General features: G+C 37.0%; 1 protein-coding gene across 3 annotated transcripts in view; it reads right to left on the bottom strand.

Annotated features, from left to right (window-relative positions):
- Positions 1-21090, bottom strand: part of LOC130921671 (6-phosphofructo-2-kinase/fructose-2,6-bisphosphatase 4-like) — a 31488-nt gene extending 10398 nt beyond the window's left edge. For 2 of the 3 annotated variants that reach the window (XM_057845829.1, XM_057845828.1), the window contains exons 1-2: positions 7695-10944; positions 1415-1531 (exon numbers count right to left, since the gene is read on the bottom strand). In XM_057845829.1, the coding sequence (XP_057701812.1) occupies positions 1415-1531; positions 7695-7893 (316 nt within the window). In that variant the 5' untranslated portion in view covers positions 7894-10944. Of the gene's footprint in view, positions 1-1414; positions 1532-7694; positions 10945-20842 lie in introns of those variants that run through there. The other variant, XM_057845830.1, reaches the window with a different exon arrangement.
- Positions 21091-21653: the final 563 nt, after the last annotated feature.

The raw sequence follows: 21653 nt of genomic DNA, 5'->3' as shown, positions 1-21653 counted from the left end.
CTTATGACAGTCGTATGATGCCGTTGTCAAATAAAGTGTTACCGGTTAATATCTTTTGGTATAAATTACGGCTGTCAAAATTATCGCGTTAACGGGCGTTAATTAATTTTTAAAATTAATCACGTTAAAATATTTGACGCAATTAACGCACTAGGCCCGCTCAGACAGATTTAAATGTCAGTACAGTGAAAGCCAACTTGTTAATTGTGTTTTATGGAGTTTTTCCGCCCTCTGCTGGCGCTTGGGTGTGACTTGCATATGTTATGTGGCGTAATGTCGTCCTCTGCTGGTGATTCAGTGCAGCTGATTATTTGGGTTTCGGCGCGCTTTTCTGACGTGATTATATGTCGATGCGAACTCACACTAATAGACAGTGCTATTCAGACCAGCTAACGTCCGCATCCAGTATTCAGTGGCAGTTCTCATAGCCCCATCACACTGTTTGTGTCTAATACATGCATCGCTTGTGAGTTATATTCCTCCTTTGTTTATATTCATGGGCATTAGATAGTTATTGATGATGTGTATTTGAATTTGTTCACATATATGGTGAAATGCAGTTACATTGTTAGATGCTTGTGAGCTAATTGGCTAGTGCTACTGCTCAAATGGACACGTGTGTGTACATTTTATGTTATTTTGTGATTTATGCAAGTTATTGACACATTGCCTTGTCATTTTCAGTTTTACAAAAATACAAGAAACGTGCTCCTGTCAAAAAGAGATGACTTCAGTAAAGCCCATGCAACTTTGCCACACCGTCTGATTTCTTTTTGGAACTTATGTTCGCTATCTGCCAATTTGTGTACTCACACACATTAAGGACAGAATAGGGCTACTACTTTATTTTTTGATTGAAAATTCTACAAATTTTATTAAAACGAAAACATTAAGAGGCGTTTTAATATAACATTTCTATAACTTGTACTAATATTCATCTTTTAAGAACTACAAGTCTTTCTATCCATGGATCACTTTAACAGAATGTTAATAATGTTAATGCCATCTTGTTGATTTATTGTTATAATAAACAAATACAGTCCTTATGTACCGTATGTTGAATGTATATATCCATCTTGTCTTATCTTTCCATTCCAACAATAATTTACAGAAAAATATGGCATATTTTATAGATGGTTTGAATTGCGATTAATTGCGATTAATTACGATTAATTAATTTTTAAGCTGTAATCAACTCGATTAAAATTTTTAATCGTTTGACAGCCCTAGTATAAATATCCCATAACAAAGTGAGGCCAGCTGCGGCTTATAGTTCAGTGCGGCTTGCCTATGAACAAATGCCATTTTCGTGCCAAATTTGGTGGGTAGCAACTTATAGTCAGGTGTGCCTTATAGTGTGAAAGTTACGGTAGTAACATTTAGCAACCAACTGGGAAAAGGTAGACAGGTGTACCTCTAGTGGGAACCCCTATCCAGTTCAGATAGCGAGTTAGCTTCTTTGAGATGTAGGTCTTCCCCCTTGCTGGAAGGCCCACTGTCACAATCAGGGTCGGGCAGTTAGTCATGCATACTGCAAAGGAAGAGAGAACACATAGTTGATTATCTTGCAACACTACGGTATATTCTTCAAAACAATTTAGCGTTATATTATAGTCGATCATTTCAATAGTGTGATCACTGTTTAGAATGTGCTGGGATTACAAATTGTAAAACACACAGCACTTTTACAATGCAACACGTGTGCACATCATCGACACTTAGTTGCCAAACCAGTCTAGTGTTTGCACAGATGACTGGGTCAGAGAGCAGAGTGGCCCAATAGTGTCTGTTTTGAATTCTAAGTGTTCATCTTAAATTGTTTCACCTCCTGCTCTAGACTGGTCGCAGGACAGAGCCCAAACACTCATGAGCAAGGCCAAACCTCAGTGTGAATTGGGACTACAACAAACTAAGAAATCTTCAATGTGGAGTAGATAGCACAGATGCCAGTAAATGTAGCATGCAGTACAACATTTCTGGTAGATGACCTTTTGAGATAACAAACTTTAATACGTCATCACACATCACAAGGGGGCATGCTCATTTAGCGCCTAAGTTCTGTTTTGTTTTCATTGTGTTTTATATTTTCGCCCAGGAAGGATTTTCATATAAATCTTTACTGTAATCGTGATATTTTCAAATTCCAAATGCACATATTGATTGAACAAGTTTGTGTATGCGTTCTCACACTGGACTTGGACTGTAATTGTTATGGAAAATGTACACTTTCGTACAATCACAAAATTTTTATCTTCGGTGGCACACAAATGTACAGTAAAATAAGCTAAAATCTGTGTAGTATCACCTTTTAAAAACCCAAGATCCTGTAGTAGAAGATGAGAAGAAGTGACTCAAAAGATGTTTTATCCAGATACACCTGAAATATCATTAAAAATCCTGAACTTTTAAGGTTTTTGAGCCTGTGAGCGCCGCCGCGCAATGAAATAGTTTGGGCAGCGATGTAATGTCATTGCCAACCTTTTATTTATCATTGCCTTGACAATTAAACTGGATTATTACACCATTATTTGTTGTTGTTACATCATTCCCTTGCCATTTGTATCAACAGTTAGCAACATGAGTGTTTTTCTTCCTTATTAACTCTTTATAGGGAACTTATTTTACTCAATGGCAGCCATTGCTGTATTCCACAGCAAAAATTAATTTAAATTATATTGAATTTGGCACTGTAAATTTCATGATCAAGTTTGTGTGAATTTTGTAAAGTATTCCAACAACGGTGCAAGCACAACAAACCATTTTTAAAAGTATCGAAGAGTATCCTGTATCGGATAAAACCCAAGCAATACCCAATCCTACTTCATAACCATTACTCCCAGTTTGAATGAAATGGATGTCTATCATTACCAATGGCAGCCAATGTCTTAAGCACTAGAGGTGGGAATCTTGGGGCACCTAATGATTCGATTATGATTACGATTCAGAGGCTCCGATTTTATTATAAATCGATTATTGATGTACCCCCGATTTTAATGTTTTGTACATTAGTTCAAAAATTGTTCAAAAATCCTCTCAGGCTAAACCAAACTAATATTTAAGTATCACGTTCACAGTTAAAAACAGTAAATAAAATACTCAAGTCCCCATTCTGTATCAGCAGCTTTAAACTACATTCAATTAATTTAATGTTGTGAATCAACCGTTAAAGTGATCTTCTGATTTAAATACATGTAGGCTCTAATAAACCACAATTGTTCTCTTGTACTAAAATATGTTGTTAGAAACACATAAAATGTTAAATCAATGGCAATATTTTATAATATTTAGTCCATATTTTGACCGTTAGTTGGCGCCATGGTTTGCGGGCTCGCAGTGATGACGTAATTGGCATCTATGTGTAGCGTGTTCAACAACTGCTTATTGCTGCCTAAACTCGCGAAGTAAAATGCCACGTTGTGTTGCTTTTGGATGCAATTTCCAGTCAAATAGAAAAAAAGGGGAGTGAAGTGAGTGGTCAAGGTGGAATTATTATTTTTAGTGAATAAATGTGCATAAGTGGAAGCTTCTCCCCCTTTTTGGTCCCTGTATGCATGTATCCTACCCACCACGCGTTACAACTGGCGCCCGAACATTTTTCCTGGATCCTCAGTCAAGTAAGGGTCCCATCGTGTCTGCAATAATGGTTTTGGATCTGTCCATTTAGTTTTAGTCGTCGGTCCCGCAGCGACTTTTCGGATCAGTCTATTTTGTGGAACCGACGGCCTAATCGCGGCTGCGATATTGCCATGGGATCGGTCTAATTCCTGGATCTTCGAGTGAGTAAAAAACGCGGATTTGGATTAGTATTGCGCTCTTTTTTATTGACTATTCTTCGTGGGAGTTTTCCCGAAATCATACTAAATAATTAAAGCACTATGGCATGCTACAGTGACGACAGTGAGACTGATGTGGACCTTACAACAATGTTGGAGTTCATCAGGGAATGCGTGTTTGCGTACTGCTGAGCTCCCGAGTGAAGAGTGGTCAAGGTGGAAATATTTTTTGTGAATAAATGTGCATAAGTGGAAGCTTCTCCCCTTTATGGTACTTTTATACACGTATCCTAGCTACCACGCGTTACAATGTACAAGACCTGGATTACACAAGGTGTGCTCTTTGGCCTGTACTGTATGTAAAGCACACGACAGCTCTGGATGCTAACAATCTACATAATTATATTGGGAAAACGTTTGAAAATGCAATATGCTTACCTTGAATATCTGCTAATAAAACCGGAGTTCCCGAAACCCAACAGCATGCACTCTCGCTCCCAACCGGAGTTCCCAACAAGACTCTCTCGCATCACCAGTTTTGCCCAACTTTTGTCTTATCAGGTATTTGCTGCACGCATTTTTCCCTGAAGCTCGTCTTGTGAACGACCAACAGTGCTGTCCTGCTCTTCACTTTTCAGATCTGGTTCAAATAGGAAGGGTAGAACTGACGACATGTTGGGAAAGCTAACGAGTGACAAGCTGGAATTTCGGCATTCGGGGCCAGTGACGTCATGCACTGCGACGTAACAAGAATCGAGACCTATCACTTAAAATAATTTTACAAACTTTATTAAAACAAAAACATTAAGAGGGGTTTTAATATCAAATTATTATAACTCATACTAACATTTATGTTTTAAGAATTACTTGTCTTAAAAATAGAGGATCCCTTTAAAGTTTTTAAATTGCTCCCGTTATGCCATAATTTCTCTTCTGTCTACTTTCGACATTCAAAGTTTTAAAACCGTTTCATCATTTAAAGATATTCAAGGCAAGATTTTGCCGATTTAGGAGTATTTTAAATAAAAAGTTAATTAGTTTTGCTACAACAGAGCCTTCTAGATAAGTCTACTGCTTTAAGATGGCGACTATCTACTAACGCCGGCAAGTCTGTTGTTTCGCATCTCGTTCCTTATACATGTTCTAACGCCACCGCCTGTCATTTCGCATCTACTTCTGCATATATGCGATATCTACCGTAGCCGTATGTGGCCATATGTTTGTAGCAACTAGCAACTGGGCGTTGTTTGTAGCAGCTGTTGGCCACCGTCAGGCATTATTGTTTTTTCATCTAGCGGCATGAGTTGAACATGATATTTACTTTCGGTCCGTTCCTCATTGCGTTTTAAACAAATCAACTTCAGAGTCTTGGCCATAACCAGCGTATTTCTGTTTTTATTCAGTCTAATGTATTCATGTTTTTATTCACATTTTTAAATTTATAATTTCATTTAACCATTAAAAAAATTAAATACTATTGCAATCATGATTATTAATTTTTATTGAGACCTGGCATCCACATATGTGGACTAAACATTTTGGGTCATTAATATCGTGGCCTATACTACCCAAAATGTGATAGTGATGTGATGTGAACACCAAGTCTTTTATAAAGTTTTTTTTTTTTTAAAAAACCAACACAAAAAAAATAGATTTTCCTGAATTATATGGAAAGGTTAAATTGGATTTTGATTCATTTCAATAGAGGGGAAGTGCAGTTTCTTTAGAGCACGTCGTTTGAGCATCGACTGTATTTGGCATCCTATTGTGCTGAATTATGAATGAAAACGAGTGGAATGCCGATATGCACTAGTCCGTGGGTCCTCAACTAGCATACCGTGGTCCACAACCGGACCCGCACACCTCTCTGCAGACCCAGATCAAATGGCATTTTTTTAAACATATATTATTTGTATGAGTCGCCGATCTATTGCTATGTACTACTATTCTATCGCTAAATTCAGTTTCATTTTTAGTCAAATATCTTCCATGTTCCCACTTTTATCATCTCTATGACAACGATGTGCTGATTGACTGAGAGAGCCTGCATGCTGCAAGCTAAAGTGGACGGACCGCAGCAGTGTGAAACACGAGTCGCACCCGGCACTTTGCCATCTTTTTGTTTACATGCCACCAGTAGAAGACCGAATCTAACAAAAGGGCATGGTCAAAGTTGGACAACGAATATCGCCGTTTCAATGACGGATGGACTGACAAATATGAGTCCATTTTACCACCTGCAAGTACCAAACCTATGTGCTTAATATGCTTAAAAGACAGTATCTCCGCAAGGCCATCTCACCATTTGTGCCATAGTTCAAAGCCATGGTTTCAAACCCCAAATGCCATTTCAATGCCATGAGCAGTGTTTTACAGTTAAAGTTACTGTCAATAATTGTTTTGTTTGCACCTTAATGACAGAGCTTGTCATTTATGCTCTGAACAAGTGAAGATGTACTGTACTACTTGCACATTTTCTCCTTTGTGTCCAGCAGTGTTTTACAGTTACAAAATGTACTGTCAATTGTTATTGTTTGCACCTTAATGACAGATCTTGTCAATTATTTAGTGTACATGTGTAAACATTGTACTTGCATGTTTTTTTTGTTTTTTTAAGTCAAGAAATGTTTTGTTAATTTATTTTATCTAATCAGAATGTACATTGTATTTTTGTTTGGTCAAAAGAAAACCACCTTCGACCAGTGGCGCCTCCAGAAATTTTTCATAGGGGTGGCCAGATGGGGCCACTTAAAATCTTGGGGTGGCACACCAAAACTAAAAGCCATAATTTCAGGTTTTCATTATAGTATTGCAGTAAAAAGGTCAGGGGAAAACTATCAGAAAGACTTAAGGACACGGCTACTGATATATTTTGATGTATTGCGTAATATTTGATGTTACTAATGATTTAATGTGCATAGTCCATAACTGTCATGTCAACATTTTGAGTTCCACAACAATTCTGTTTTATTGTGTTATGTATATATTAGGCATAAGGTGTACATTTAACAAAACAAAATAATTACTGGGGAAAGGCAGGTGCTGGCAGATTTGCATTTGGGATAAATTGCATATCTGATGTTACAACAATCTAACGATATACTGGCAAGCGGGGTGGCCAACAAATTTATAGGGGTGGCCGTGGCCACTCCTGGGGGCACCACTGCCTTCGACCTGCCTTCTACTTGGCCGACGTTAATAAATGGACCCATGCTTGTATGAAAAAAAATAATTGGACCTTCAAGATTTATATTTGAGGACCCTTGCTCTAGACTAATGACTTGTGAAAGCAAGTTAACTTTTGAATTCACTGGTTGCCATTGACTGCAACGGACGTCCAATTAATTTGAACTGAGAGGAGTACAAGTGACCACCGCAAAATTGCAATTTTTGATGGGTTGCAAAATTTGTAAGAAAACCGGCCCTCCCGTAAAATTGTTAGGGGAATTGTGGTCAATGGCCCAAACCAGTTAAGGTAAATATAAAAAATGCCGTTTAGTTCAAAAGCTTGCTTGCATGCAATCTGCACAGACTGTTCCGTCAAGAAACGGCACCATATCTCGTGGGATGGTTGCCAGAGATGAAAGAGGCGATTCTGCAGTTCACACACTAATTCACGCTAGGTTTAATTTATTGAGGTTGTCAAGTGCGGCTAGTTCACTAGGTTCGCCGTGACGGTGACGTTCGCATCTGTCACGGCTCCTTTCTGGCTCAGCCAAGCAAGTGTGGCGTGAGGAGGCGGAGGACCGCATTCAGCACGCTAACGGTTTGAGCTAGCAGCACATCTCGAGCCGAAGCAGGCTTGACTGGTTTATCGCACGGCGTTTAACAAATAAATTCACCCAAGCAAATGAATAGCATTCTTCGAGAGGACGAAGAAGAATGTAAGAGAGTTTACGAATGGTTGCCTATGATACGCACCCTTCCTTTGAGAAATGTGCCTCTCGGGAAGGCCGTTTTTACACGGCATCCAGATTTTCTTCAGCGGGTTTTGGGTGAGTTCCCGCGGATTGGGCGGCGTTGTGTCCTCCATTGCGTCTTGCGGCGACGTGGAGGCAGCTGCGGGAGGGACACGGGGTCGTTTCCCGTGATGCTGCTCCGAAGGTGACCGAGGTTTCATGGTGGTCGTTCGACGAAGACGCAGCCTCCGTCTGGCTTCTAGTCTCACTATCGGGCTATTCTGCACGTCACGTGCTGCGTCGCCATACAGGAGACTGGCGATTGGTCGTAATGATCACGATGCGCGCGCAGCCACATTTCTGACGCAAATTGAGACGGCCTTTTACCAATGTACGAACAATGAAATCTAGCCCGAAAGTCAGTGTTCACTGCTTTTTTTTTTCTTTCTTTCTTTCTTTCTTTTTTTTTTTTAATCGAACAAAAACAGTCATCTTCATAGGCTGAGTTTGACTTTTGGGGCAAGGGGGGGCACAACATGTTGATGGCCCCGAAACGCAGTGTCAGCAGTAAAATTAAACTTACAAGAATATTTATAATAATAAGTTGACAATGAGTGTTTTTGTTTCCCATCATTCTTGAAGGGAATTCTAAATCAGGCTGCTTAGGCAATATTTTTCGCCAAGATCGTCATCAATTGAATATGGTACGCCCGCCGGTGTCGTGCCAATGTAGTTACCCCAGTCAAAAATTGTATCCCCAGGGCGGAGCCATATGGAGGTAGATTTGTGTCTTTATTATTCCATCAAAAAAAAGTTGCTTCAATAAAAAAAAAAAAAAAAGTTGCTTCAATCAAAATATATACTTTCAACCCAAAAAAAAAAGTCGCTTCAATCAAAAAAAAAAATGTGTTTGAATGCAAAAATAAATTTGAAACTCAAAAAAATGCATGCAAAAGCTATTTTTCTTTTTTTTGTTTGTTTGTTTGTTTTTGTTTTGGTGTTGATTGAAGTAATGTTGATTTGTGTTTGGGCAACATTTTGGCTGGGACATTTTTGTCATTATTCAATCAAAAAATAAGTTGCCTTAAAAAAATTTTTTTTCAAAAAGAAAAATCACTTCAATCAAAAAAATTGAAAAATCAATCATGGTAAAAGTTTTTGAATGCAAAAAATATTTGAGATTGATCCTTTTTGTGTTTGGGCCAAATTACGGGTAGAACATTTGTGTCTAAATCATTTAATCCCCCAAAAAGTTGCTTCAATCAAAAAAAATATTTTCAATCAAAGAAAAAAAATCATTTGAATTTTTTTTTATATATATGCAAAGCAAATGACCGTCTAAGTTGCTAGTCACATGATCTGTTTGAAAAATAATTTTGACCCATTATAAAAATATATTTTGTTGTTCATTTCATTCATTTTTGTTGCAGTTTTATTGCTTTACAACTTTTATGTACTGTATATAGGAAAGTCAGTTACATGCAATGACACCTTTCGGCCACCGGGGGGGCCTGGACTTCCTTAAAATCCGCTTATCCTTAAAATCCTTATCTTGCGCTCATTTAGTGATGAAAGTATTAATTTCAGTGTCTCTTTTTTCATTTATTCTACTTTTATGAATGGATTCCATCTTTTAATGTACAGTTGCTTGAATGTGTCCCAAGGGCGTAGGTTTGCATAGGGACGGTAGGGACATAATACTAGCAACTTTTCAGGATGCTCAAATTGTCCCCACCAACTTTTAAGCAACCTTATTTCATGATATAAAGAGTTCAAATATATAAGTAATTTAGATTGTCTTAAGTTCGATTTGTTTTAAGGGTAGAATAGACCCTACTATTATTAAGTTAATTATTTTTAATATGTTCAGACTTACATCTTTATCCCTTTTCACTTGCTGAATGTGCCGGTCCATTTTTCCCCCATAAACGAACGTTTGGTTGGCTGATGACTTCAATCCCCCCATCCCTCCACAAAGACACACACACAGACATACTCACACAGCCCCGACAGATACATGTCGACAACATGCCACCCCCTTCGGAGAGGAGGGATATTAGAAGTTTATTTTTTTTGGGCCAACAGCAGCCATTGTAAGTCATGTAAAAAGACGTCATTGTTGTGGAGGTGGGGGAAACACCACTAATTTTGCTACTGAAAGTCCAACCTGCAACCATCAAAACTACTGCGGTCAGGCCAGCCTCCACAAGGAACAACGAAGTCAAGCTAGTCATCCCTTTTTTGGATCATTGTTTGCATTATGTGCATTACAGTAATATCGTCCCTACCAATGTTGAGACCAAACCTCCGCCCTTGGCTATGCATTCCTGTTCAAACTCCAAAATTTGGCAAGAAAAATCATTAAAAAACGTTTATACCTGGTGTCCAAACTATGGCCCATGGGCCACTGCCCAGTTTTTATTGACCCGCAGCAAATTGTGCAAATATAATTGAACATAGCACATTACACTTATGTTCTGTTGCACGACTCAGATTTAACATTAGATGGACCTAGTCACTTAAACAGTGCCCGTCCAATAATTCAGCGGTCAAACCATGTTGAAATCAATGTAGGAAACTGTAGAATTTTATTATTTTGTTTTACACCAATAAGTATTTTTTAATCTAGTATGATGAATTGACCTATCCAGATTTTTGCTTTGTTGACTCTTTTCATTGGAATTTTTTACTTTGTTCTGCAGTGTTTGTGTCAATTTAAATATATATTGCAATATTCAGATACAGTACTCCAAGATTAGTGGTTCTTAACCTTGCTAAAGGTACCGAACCCAATGAGTTTCACACGTGCATAAACCGAACCCTTTGGATTTTTTTTTTTTTTTTTTTAATTCAAAATGGACACATCTAAGCTAGCGGTGCTAAACCCTAAGTGAATTTCCATTTAGATTTCTTCTCATTTAGACAGCATGTTTTTAAACAGACCAAAATGTTCTTATCTTAATGCAGCATCATCAGACCACTAAACCAAGACTGGCCCAATGCACATATCTTATAATTTTTCATTCAAATTTGAGGGGAATTATCTTATGTTGTTCAACATTAAACCTGCTAAACCAAGACTGGCCCAATGCCCATATCTTAGAATTTTTCATTCAAATTTGGGGGAAATTATCTTATATTGTTCAACATTAAACCTGCTATGTTGCAGTAACCTTGAGCATGCAGTTTCTGTCATGTTCACATCTCAGATTATATCAAATTTAATGAAAAACCCTGCATAAAATGATCGCCAAATTTGTACACAAAGTCATTATGTAAAAAAAAAAAAAAAAAAAAACATAAACTAGAGATGTCCGGGTCCGATCACGTCATTTTCAAAGTATCGGAATTGGCAAACAAATATCGGCCATGCCTTTTTTTAATATATATATATATATATATATATATATATATATATATATATATATATATATATATATATTCATTCATTCATTCATTTTCCATGCCGCTTTTTCCTCACGAGGGTCGCGGAGGTGCTGGAGCCTATCCCAGCTAACTATGGGCAGTAGGCAGGGGACACCCTGAACTGGTTGCCAGCCAATCACAGGGCACAAGGAGACATACCTGTACACCCATTCACGCACACACTCATACCTACGGACAATTTAGAGTGTTCAATCAGCCTACCATGCATGTTTTTGGGATGTGGGAGGAAACCGGAGTCCCCGGAGGAAACCCACGCAGGCACGGGGAGAACATGCAAACTCCACACAGGATGGCCGAAGCCCGGGATTGAACCCTTGATCTCAGAACTGTGAGGCAGACGTGCTAACCACTCAGCCACCGTATATACTGTATATATATATATATATATATATATATATATATATATATATATATATATATATATATATTTTTTTTTTTTTTTTATTTAATCATTTTCTAATTGTATTTAACTTTACAGACATAATATGTTACACTCATCCAGAGTCTTTAGTTTAAGCTTAAGGTAGGGTTATCAAAAATATCCCAATTACGGCGACAATTAATTTATTAAAAAATGTGTAACGTTATAATAATTAACGCAATTAATGTATGCGCTGCACGATCCTCTCGCTCATTAACGTGCTCAATCTGTAATGTCGCCGTTTTACCTATATAGAGAGATAAAAGGCAGCGCTAATTGAGTAGAGTGAATATTGGCAGCCTTTGGAGCCTTTCTTCAATTGGCTAAAGCCTTGCAATCCCTCTCCCTATGATTAGAAATATCATGGGAAGCAATTTGGGGAAGCAAGGTGGCAATTGATCTTTGTCTTAACACCTTAAGTTATTTCCCAAAGCAGAGAAGATATATCCATTGGTAGCACGACGCACAGTCATGGTTCCACTTCCCATCATGGTTACACTTCCCATCATGCGTTGGGGCATGGCTGCAGTATCATTTACTGAAAGCTCAACAAATACACTAGATGGCAATATACAGTATAGTCACAATATACAAAGTCACAAGTCTTTCTATCCGTGGATCCCTCTCACAGAAAGAATGTTAATAATGTAAATGCCATCTTGAGGATTTATTGTCATAATAAACAAATACAGTACTTATGTACTGTATGTTGAATGTATATATTCGTCCAAGTTTTATTCATTTTTTTCTTAATGCATTGCCAAAATGTATATGATCGGGAAAAATTATCGGGAATGATTGGAATTGAATCGGGAGCAAAAAAAAGCAATCGAATCGGGAAATATCGGGATCGGCAGATACTCAAACTAAAATGATCGGGATTTGATCGGGAGCAAAAAAACATGATCGGAACAACCCTAATATAAACATGACTTCTCACAAATAAAGTGTGAATTTACAAATAAATTTGCCATTTGATTTGCTTTTCACATTGGAAAATTTAATTAAACTTGATTCATTTCCCACAGTTTCTATTTTTTGTTTTCATGTCGACATTCTCATTCTATCACATCCTTGCCTCACATACTATTTTCATGGCGTAAAATGTGATGCAAACCGTTTTTTTGTTGTTGTTTTTTTTTAAATGTAAACGCAGTGCACGTTACCCGTAGGTTTGTTTAACATCCTCATTCCAAGTGAGAGTCAACCGTCCACTGAGCAAACCAGTTTCTTCTCCAATCAGATAGAGGACTAGCAGTTGAAAGAATTGGAATAAAGCCTATAAATTGGGGACTGACCAGTCCAAAACCTGGTCTGATACGCCACTTTGCCAAGATTTAGTCAGTGTCCATAAATAAATAAATCGATCGAACCCAGGTTAAGAACCACTGCTCTAGATTATTTTGTTGCTTGTATTTACTGCCATTGACAGTTAAATACAACAAATCCATTTAAACTGGGAACATTAAGTGGTCGAACAATCGCTGCCAATCCCCCCCAGTCAGAATGGATTGGACGTCTATTGCCCTCAACATTGATACTGTATGTCCTATTGCTTGCAAAGCTCAACTGAGTTAAAAAAAAAAAAAAATTTCAAGAAAGAATGAATCAAAATAAACAGCTAACATAATGTGCTTTCAGAAATGCGTACGCACACATAAATGGGGATATAACTGTTCAGAATCAACCAATCATATTCAATCTAGAGATCGACCGATATGGGTTTTTCAGGACCGATACCTATTATTAGTAGTTAGAGGGCCGATTTTTGGAGCCGGTATTCATTTGCAGTAAAAGTGTAAAAATTGGCTTTTAAAAAATGAATAATGCAAACAATAAACTTCATTGAAATGCCTAAAGCATGATTATTGAATCACACAAATCGAAAATAGTAGCTCCAGAAGTACCAGAATTTACTAGACTCAGATACATCTCTTATAAAGATGAATAGAAGATAAAATAAATAGCTCTCAATTTTTTTTCCACAGAAAAGAAAGCTCTGATGACCTCATCTAAGTATCCTTGAGCAAGATACTACGTTTCTCTTGGTGCTGAGTCACTAGTAGGTAGATAAGGATATAGTGTGAAGCGTTTTATTGAGGGCCTTAAAAAGGTGGAAAGGCGTAATACAAGTGTAATTCCATTTACCATTACCATTTAACCAATCAGAGGACGGGGTGAATACTAGTGCAGTAGACAGCAGGCAGGAGAGAGAGGAACGGCTGCATCTGAGCAGAAATGACCTACTTTTAAATTGATTTTTCCCATATCGGCCGGTCGGATTTTTAAAAAATGCCGAGACCGATTTATGTCAAATGTCCAAATATCGGCGCCGATAATCGGTCCCGCCAATAATAAGTCTATCTCTAATTCAAACTCATGTTAAGTTACTGTCAGTACACAGGGTACCTGCCACTATTTATGCCTCTGGTATAACACATGACAAAAACAGTTTAAAAAAAAAAAGTCAGAAATTTGAAATTGTGGGGGATTCTGAGTCCGTCGCTTCAAAACTACCAAAGTGTAGCTTATAGGACCATACAACAAACACAAATAACAATAACTGTACTTGTAGTTGCTCCTTTTCAGTTCCTTCTACTATTTTTTTCCTAGTTTAATGACCACAAATGTTTCAGTATCCACAAATCACAAATGAGAGTACATGGTGCTTGGTCATTTTTTATAAGATTATAATGATTATTTATTACTTTTCAATAACAGTGGCAAAAAACTGGTAAGTTTTATTTTTATTATATTCCAGTAGTTTTTGGAGGCCAACATTGGTAAGGTAAAAATAATAATAATAACCAATAGATGGCAGCATTACACTTTCCTCATTGCTTACATATTATCGGCATCTGGTATATCATTAACTTAGTCATCGAGTCAGTCCAGAAATAAACCCGGGCCAAAATCTTATCAGAGATGTGGGTGAAGGGGTGTGGGGATATGTGTGAGGGGGGGCTTTCACTATAATACAAAGCAAGTCATCAAGTGACCATAAATAAATCACATTCATTATTGACTTAATATTCATTATACACTTTACTAGTGTATTATAATGGTGACAATATAGAATTCTTATAACTTCATGGTCATTTAATCTCTTGAGATTTTTAATGGGCCTTTTGTCAGACTATATATTAATGGATAAATTATATTAAAATCACAATAGTCGAGCAACAGGGTGCGTGACCTACATATGGTAAAATAGCATAGCCTTTCCATTAAACAGCTCCTTTATTCTAGTAAAGTACCAGTGAACTCAAACGTGTCAGCACGCCAGCTATTGCCCATTTTAGCAAATAATGAATGAACTGCTGTATATAGGGGCCTATACATTGCAGTGTCGACTTTAATTGTGAAAATCAATAGCTTTATTCAGTCATACAATCTGATCCAAACTACCATAAATTCAAAATAGCCTTAAACATTTACACAGTCTTAGTTTAATTCCTATATTCAATAACATATTTACACAGAGGTCTTTCTTAGTATCGATTTTGTACCATTCTTCTCTTGGGATTTACTTGTAATCAATGGTGTACGCTCTTCGAGAATTTTTTTTTTTTTTTTTTTTTTTTTTACAGCACACCAACAGATGGAATCCAAAAGAGAAGTGATTCTGAAAATGTAAAATTTTAAAATTCTCAAAAAGTCCCACTAGTGGTAGCTTACTTGGGTTTATTCTATTGGTGCACAAAACAATCACTGCATGTATGGTTCAAAGTATAACACCATTTACCATTTACCATCTTGATCTAATTATTGTGTAAAAATTCTTTTATTTAGTTGACGTTTTAATGTTAAGTTTTGGAATGTTACAAAGATCATCAATAGTGTGCACTTTTCTTGAATATATTTAATTTTTACCAGCATACCAACAGAGCACTTTTGAAAAATGTTACAATGACTTGCAATAATAATGATAACAATTACATTGGGCAACACTTTGGGAAAAAAAAAAAAAAAAACTACAAGATTAGTTCGATTTTATTTCATGCACATCAAGATTTTTCTCTGCAGTTTACCTGCTTAATATGTAGTGGCTACATGGCCACACAGTTATGTTTACAGTAGCCATATCCTTTTGTAAAAAGATTATAGTGTTAAATAAACATTACCGACACGCTAGTTTCTTTCGCGTTGCATTGTATGTCAATATTGGACAATTTTATAAAACAAGCATAGGCGGAGTTTGACTTTTGAGGCGGGGGGGGCAAATGTTTGATGACCCCGAAACGCAGTGTCAGCAAGAAAATTAACTAACAAGAATATTTATAATAATAAGTTGAACATGAGCGTTTTTTTCCCCCCATCATTCTTTAGGGGAATTCTAAATCAGACTGCTTAGGACAGCAATACTTTTCACAAAGATCGTCATCCATTGAATATGGTACGCCCGCCGGTGTCGTGCCAACGTAGTTACCCTCGTCGAAAATTGTATCCTCTCTGCGGAGCCACTGTGCTGCACTGATTTGCTTGACTTCCGTGTTTTGGTGATGTAGTTGTCTACGAGGTTTTAAAACTTTGTTTTCTGTTGTATAACGTAACATACATACTAAATGTAGAAAAAGACAATGTTCTACTGTTTTACTAGTAAGATGACCTATAACTGTTATTACAGTAATTCAAGTCCATTATAGAGTTTCTCCAGTTTAATATATATAACTGTGGTTCTTTTCTAGCTTCAATTATTTGTTTTAAGTCGACATAACTCATAACTAATGTGTGTGTGTGTGCGCTCCCGCAGCTAGAGGATACAATTTTTGATGGGAATAACTACATTGGCAAGACACCGGTGGCGGCTCTGTTGTACAATTAGCTCCTTTAGTGGGGCAAATTGAAACTCCGCTCACCATTTTGGCAGTGCTCTCTGGCGCTTCATGGTCCACATTTTCAGTCCATGGTTGTTGCTCAGTAGTAGTTGTCGCTTTTGAAAAAATTACGTATATCCATCTTGCCTCTTAAGTCCTTGGATGGTTTTGGCTAAGCAAAGCAAATGACCGTCTAAGGTGCAAGTCACATGATCTGTTCGAAAAAATAATTTTTACCCATTATAAAAATATATTTTTTGTTCATTTCGTACATGTTTGTTGTTTGTTTTATTGTTCTACAACTTTTATAGTCAATATTTTACCGGAAAACTCTTAATTTTCAAAATCATATGGTGTTATGGTGTTATACTTGTATAGCTCTTTTCCACTTTTCAATATAGAAAAGTCAATAACATGCAATGACACTTTTCGCTCCCCTCTCCTTAAACTCCGGGTATGAAAACAAGCATATATGGCGGAAAACACAGACAGGGCTGAAAAAGCAGTTTCTGCTCTTGCACCCCTCTTTAAAATAAACTGCTGTATTTTAAGCCAAAAGAACAGCTGTGTTTGATAGAACAATATGTCTATATGCTGCCGTACCAGTTTCATGGCGCATTACGTGCCAGAACTATTTTTAATTTGTCCGTTTTACCCTGGAAACCCCCGTTTACAGACGTCACGCAACCGATTTTGTTTCAACTTAGCCAAAAAAAGAAGGTAAGTAATCGTATTTATTATTCGAAATGTCTGTCATTTTTAGCTTAGAATCATTAATTGCTATCTAATATTTAGTAAAAAATAAATAAATAAATAAAAAACGACTTTAAAAAATTATCCACTTTTAAACTTTTAAACAAATGTCACAATGAAAAAATTAGTGTCTGTAAATAAGTCACGGATATCTACCTCATAACTATCGCTTAATTGTATTTTTTTCGTTACTGTCACATTTTCCCCAATATTTTAGATGATAAATAATTGATCCAAACAAAGAAAAATTGAAAAAAAAAACGTTTAAAAGGGTAAATATATGAAAAAGAAAATCCCTACCACTCCTTGATGTCTGCGATTTCTGCATCGCGACCCTTGTTATATTACCATGTTTCACCTATAAAATCCCCCCAAAATCCGGCTATGACCATTCACATCTGTGTCTTGGCACTCGCTGATACATGCTACATGGAGTTTTTGGATCGAAACAAGGTAAGTACGTGATAATATCTCGCTAAAATCATGGCGTCTTAAATTATGCTTTCGCGTGCTCTCACCTCCAGTTAGGATTTTGCCGTTTAATTTTTTTTTTTAAATGCCCTCCTATTCAAAATTTTTCTTCCCCCAGAAAATTGAGATTTTAAGCTTTCCAATGATGTATTACACATGCATATAGGACCATTTTGAAATTTGGACAAATTGGGGGTCTCAGAGCGGAACTTCAAGTCACCTGAGTGTTTTACGCCTCATATTGATATTTTTGTAGGCAAACAGGTATCCATTAGCATATATACAGTGAGGAGAAGAAGTATTTGATACACTGCCAATGGGTTTTCCCATTGTCAGCGTATCAAATACTTGTATATATATATAAATTAGGGCTGTCAAACGATTAAAATTTTTAATCGAAATAATTACAGCTTAAAAATTAATTAATCGTAATTAATCGCAATTCAAACCATCTATAAAATATGCCATATTTTTCTGTAAATTATTGTTGGAATGGGAAGATAAGAAGCAAGATGGATACATACATTCCACATATGGTACACAAGGACTGTATTTGTTTATTATAACAATAAATCAACAAGATGGCATTAACATTATTAACATTCTGTTCAAGCGATCCATGGATAGAAAGACTTGCAGTTCTTAATAGAAAAATGTTAGTACAATTTATAGAAATTTTATATTAAAACCCCTCTTCATGTTTTCATTTTAATGAAATTTGTAAAATTTTCAATCAAAAAATAAACTAGTAGCCCGCCATTGTTGATGTCAATAATTACTTACACAATGCTCATGGGTGCTGAAGCCTATAAAATCAGTCACACCCAAGCGCCAGCAGAGGGCGGCAAAACTCCATTAAACACAATTAACCCTTTACCACCGAACGTGTCGGATGCGACACGTTTACGCATATCATCTTTGAAGCCTCGTAATGCTGTAATCACGTCACCCACGTGCCCCTGGTTGCTCTCGTTTGAAAGTACGGAAGTTGATGTCCACACCAGTTTTTATTTGAAGTCAATCGACCAAGTAAAACGGGAGATAATGTCATTTGAGTTTTATAGTTTTATTGCACTCATAAATATGCCTTGACACGCTGCATGGACCATGTGTCTATCTCCATATTTCCATCATTTCTTGTCCTTTTTTCAAAACCGAAAGCAACACAAAAGACTAAATATCCCAAGGGCCTTTGTGATGTCAAGAAGGACGAACCTAATGTGAACATTTTTAATAAATTGACGAGCATGGCGCCAACTAAGGGAAAGGAGACACGCGTAGCAAGCAACGGCCGGTTGGATTGAGCTAGCGACTTTGAAACGTGCAGAATGAATCGAAAACTAAATTTAGCGCAAGCTAATGCATTATTTCATCAACTCAAGGAATAGGATGAGCTCTATTTGTCATTGTTTTCCTCGGATCAGTCGGCGTCTCGGCATGTAGAAGTTACAGAAGCGCGCAAACGGCGGATGAATAGGCTGTGTGACGTTGTATTGACGCAGCTTAGTGACATGTTCAAAAACAATCTTTATTGAGTGCGCAAAAAAAACTTTATTGGGTCGCATGCCTAAAAAAATTGAATTGAACTGAACTACTTGTCAATATTTTTGAAAATAGTTTTTGTTCAATGTTTGTTATTTTTACTTCACTATGAATCTTTTCAGTTTTTATGTAGATGTGTGTTCGAGAAGCTTGATTGCATGTACATATATATATATACCTTTGATAAGGTGATGGGTACAATACCTAACTTCACAAAGAGATATCCTCCAAACCCTTTTTGTTTTGGATAATATATATATATATATAAATATCTCACTGTTTTGCACTGTATTTAACATGTTTTGACCATAGTATGTGTGAAGGCCAAAACGCCTATGACCATAGCTGATGTTTGTGTTGAATTGTTAAACATAAAACTATTCAATCTTATTTTTTTCTATTGAATGTTTATCCTAGCAAGTTAAATGAATATTATAAAGCTTCAAAACGGTTGGTCAAGCATGTTTGGTTGTCAGTGGGGCTTCCACATTATAAATTTTGAAAAAAGATTTTTCGGATTTTTTTGTCTTTTTGGGTCCAAAATGTGGATTAAAGTTGGTCAGTGAAGAAATCAACAGTTTGGACATGAAGTTCAAGGTATCCTGAAAAAAGGGACCCAACTTGGCCATTGTGAACAGTTTTTTCTTTGAAATATAAAGGCAACATCAAAGTCATGCAAATTTGGCCAAAATATGCTTAGGTGTTAAAGGGTTAACAAGTGAGCGTTTCACTGTACCGTCATTTAAATCTGTCTGAGCGGGGCATCTGCATTAATTGCGTCAAATATTTTATCGTGATTAATTTAAAAAAATAATTAATGCCTGTTAACGCGATAATTTTGACAGCCCTAATATATATATTATATATATATATATATATATATATATATATATATATATATATATATATATATATATATATATATATATATATATATATATATATACAGTATGTATATACTGTATATATAAAATACGACGACCTGACATGGCACAGAAAAACAGATCATATTTACATTCCATACCCATAAATTATTTTAAAACAGCTCTGAGACCTAACTTAACAAAAAGCGTGTTCCCCTGTGATTTTTATTATTACTACTATTTTTATGAACCCTTAGACTTATTACACTACTGTATTTTTAACGTGGGCGACGGGCGTAGGCGTATCTCGATGGGTTTACGACTTTATGCAAAAGCTTGCTGCCGGGGATCCCTTTTTGTGGCTCCCCCTTCAAGCAGATTTTAGCCCCAACTGAATAAATGAGTGGGACCAGTGCCTGTACTGGTATGCAAAAAAAGCGTTCGCCACGTATGGATCTCCACTTAAAACATGCATTTTATACATTACGATACAAGAAGCCATGGTTTGCGATTACGCACACATTCAAGCCATCAAAAACGAGCAAGAAGCTCTGCATCAGCACGACGGTCATAAAAATAAACAATCGAGTGCTAATCTGTTTATATTTCACCGACAACTACACGCCACATTAAATGTATTTGTTCAAACACGAACCCTTCCACAGAGCAGTGTGTACAGAACGCAAAAGGCAGCATAGAAGCTTGTTTTTATTATGTAGGGGAAAGGTCTCGGTGACAGCGCCAGCGCACAGACAGCACGTCCACTCTTGTTTACGTTTCCCGAGCGCGACACTCTCCCATGTTCAGGCGCAGCATTTGAGTCCACGACAACAACGAAAAGCGGAAACATTCTTACCCGCTCTGCATTGGCTCTGTGCCGGCTTGGCTCGGCCGGAGCAGCCTCTCATCATGGACCGTCTGTTTCAGATGGAGCCCCCAGCCAAGCGCCACACTGATGCTTATTGCGGAGAACACTCGCTTACAAACGCGCGCGCACACACATGCCGAGTGTGTGGGACGAGAAGCGAGTCTTCTTGCAAAACTGGACGGAAAAGGTAGCAATACCTGCCCCCCTCGCCTTTGCACCCTCCCACAACATACACCGGAGCGCGCGCAGACACACACATACACACCCTCCCATAGGCTCCAAGGAAGTGTCCACACGAGCTCTGACAGTTCCCATGACAGTCGTAGTTAAATATAGCTACGTATACTGCAGTTTAAGTGTACTCATAAGCGGAGTTTAAGGGGGGGAGGGCAGCCCCCCCCCCGGTGGCCAAAAGGGGCAATGCATGAAATTGATTTATCGATATATATAAGAGTTGTAAAGCAATAAAGAAAACAACAAAAATGAATGAAATGAACAAAAAAAGATATTTTTATAATGGGTCAAAATTATTTTTTGAACAGATCATGTGACTAGCACCTTACACGGTCATTTGCTTTGCATATTACCTATTAATTTTTTTTTTTTTTAAATTAGGGGAGGGCAATTTTATTTTTCAAATGATTTTTTTCTTTGTTTGAATTTTTCTTTTTTTTTTTGAATGAAGCAACTTTTTGGGGGATTGAATGATTTGGACACAAATGTCCTACCCATGATATGGCCCAAACACAAAAAGGATTGCTACAATCAAACAAAACCTTTTAAATTAAAAATGAAGTGT

Source organism: Corythoichthys intestinalis, chromosome 9 (genome assembly GCF_030265065.1).
Source record: "Corythoichthys intestinalis isolate RoL2023-P3 chromosome 9, ASM3026506v1, whole genome shotgun sequence".
Lineage (NCBI taxonomy): Eukaryota > Metazoa > Chordata > Actinopteri > Syngnathiformes > Syngnathidae > Corythoichthys > Corythoichthys intestinalis.
This window is presented reverse-complemented; position numbering and strand designations above follow the sequence as displayed.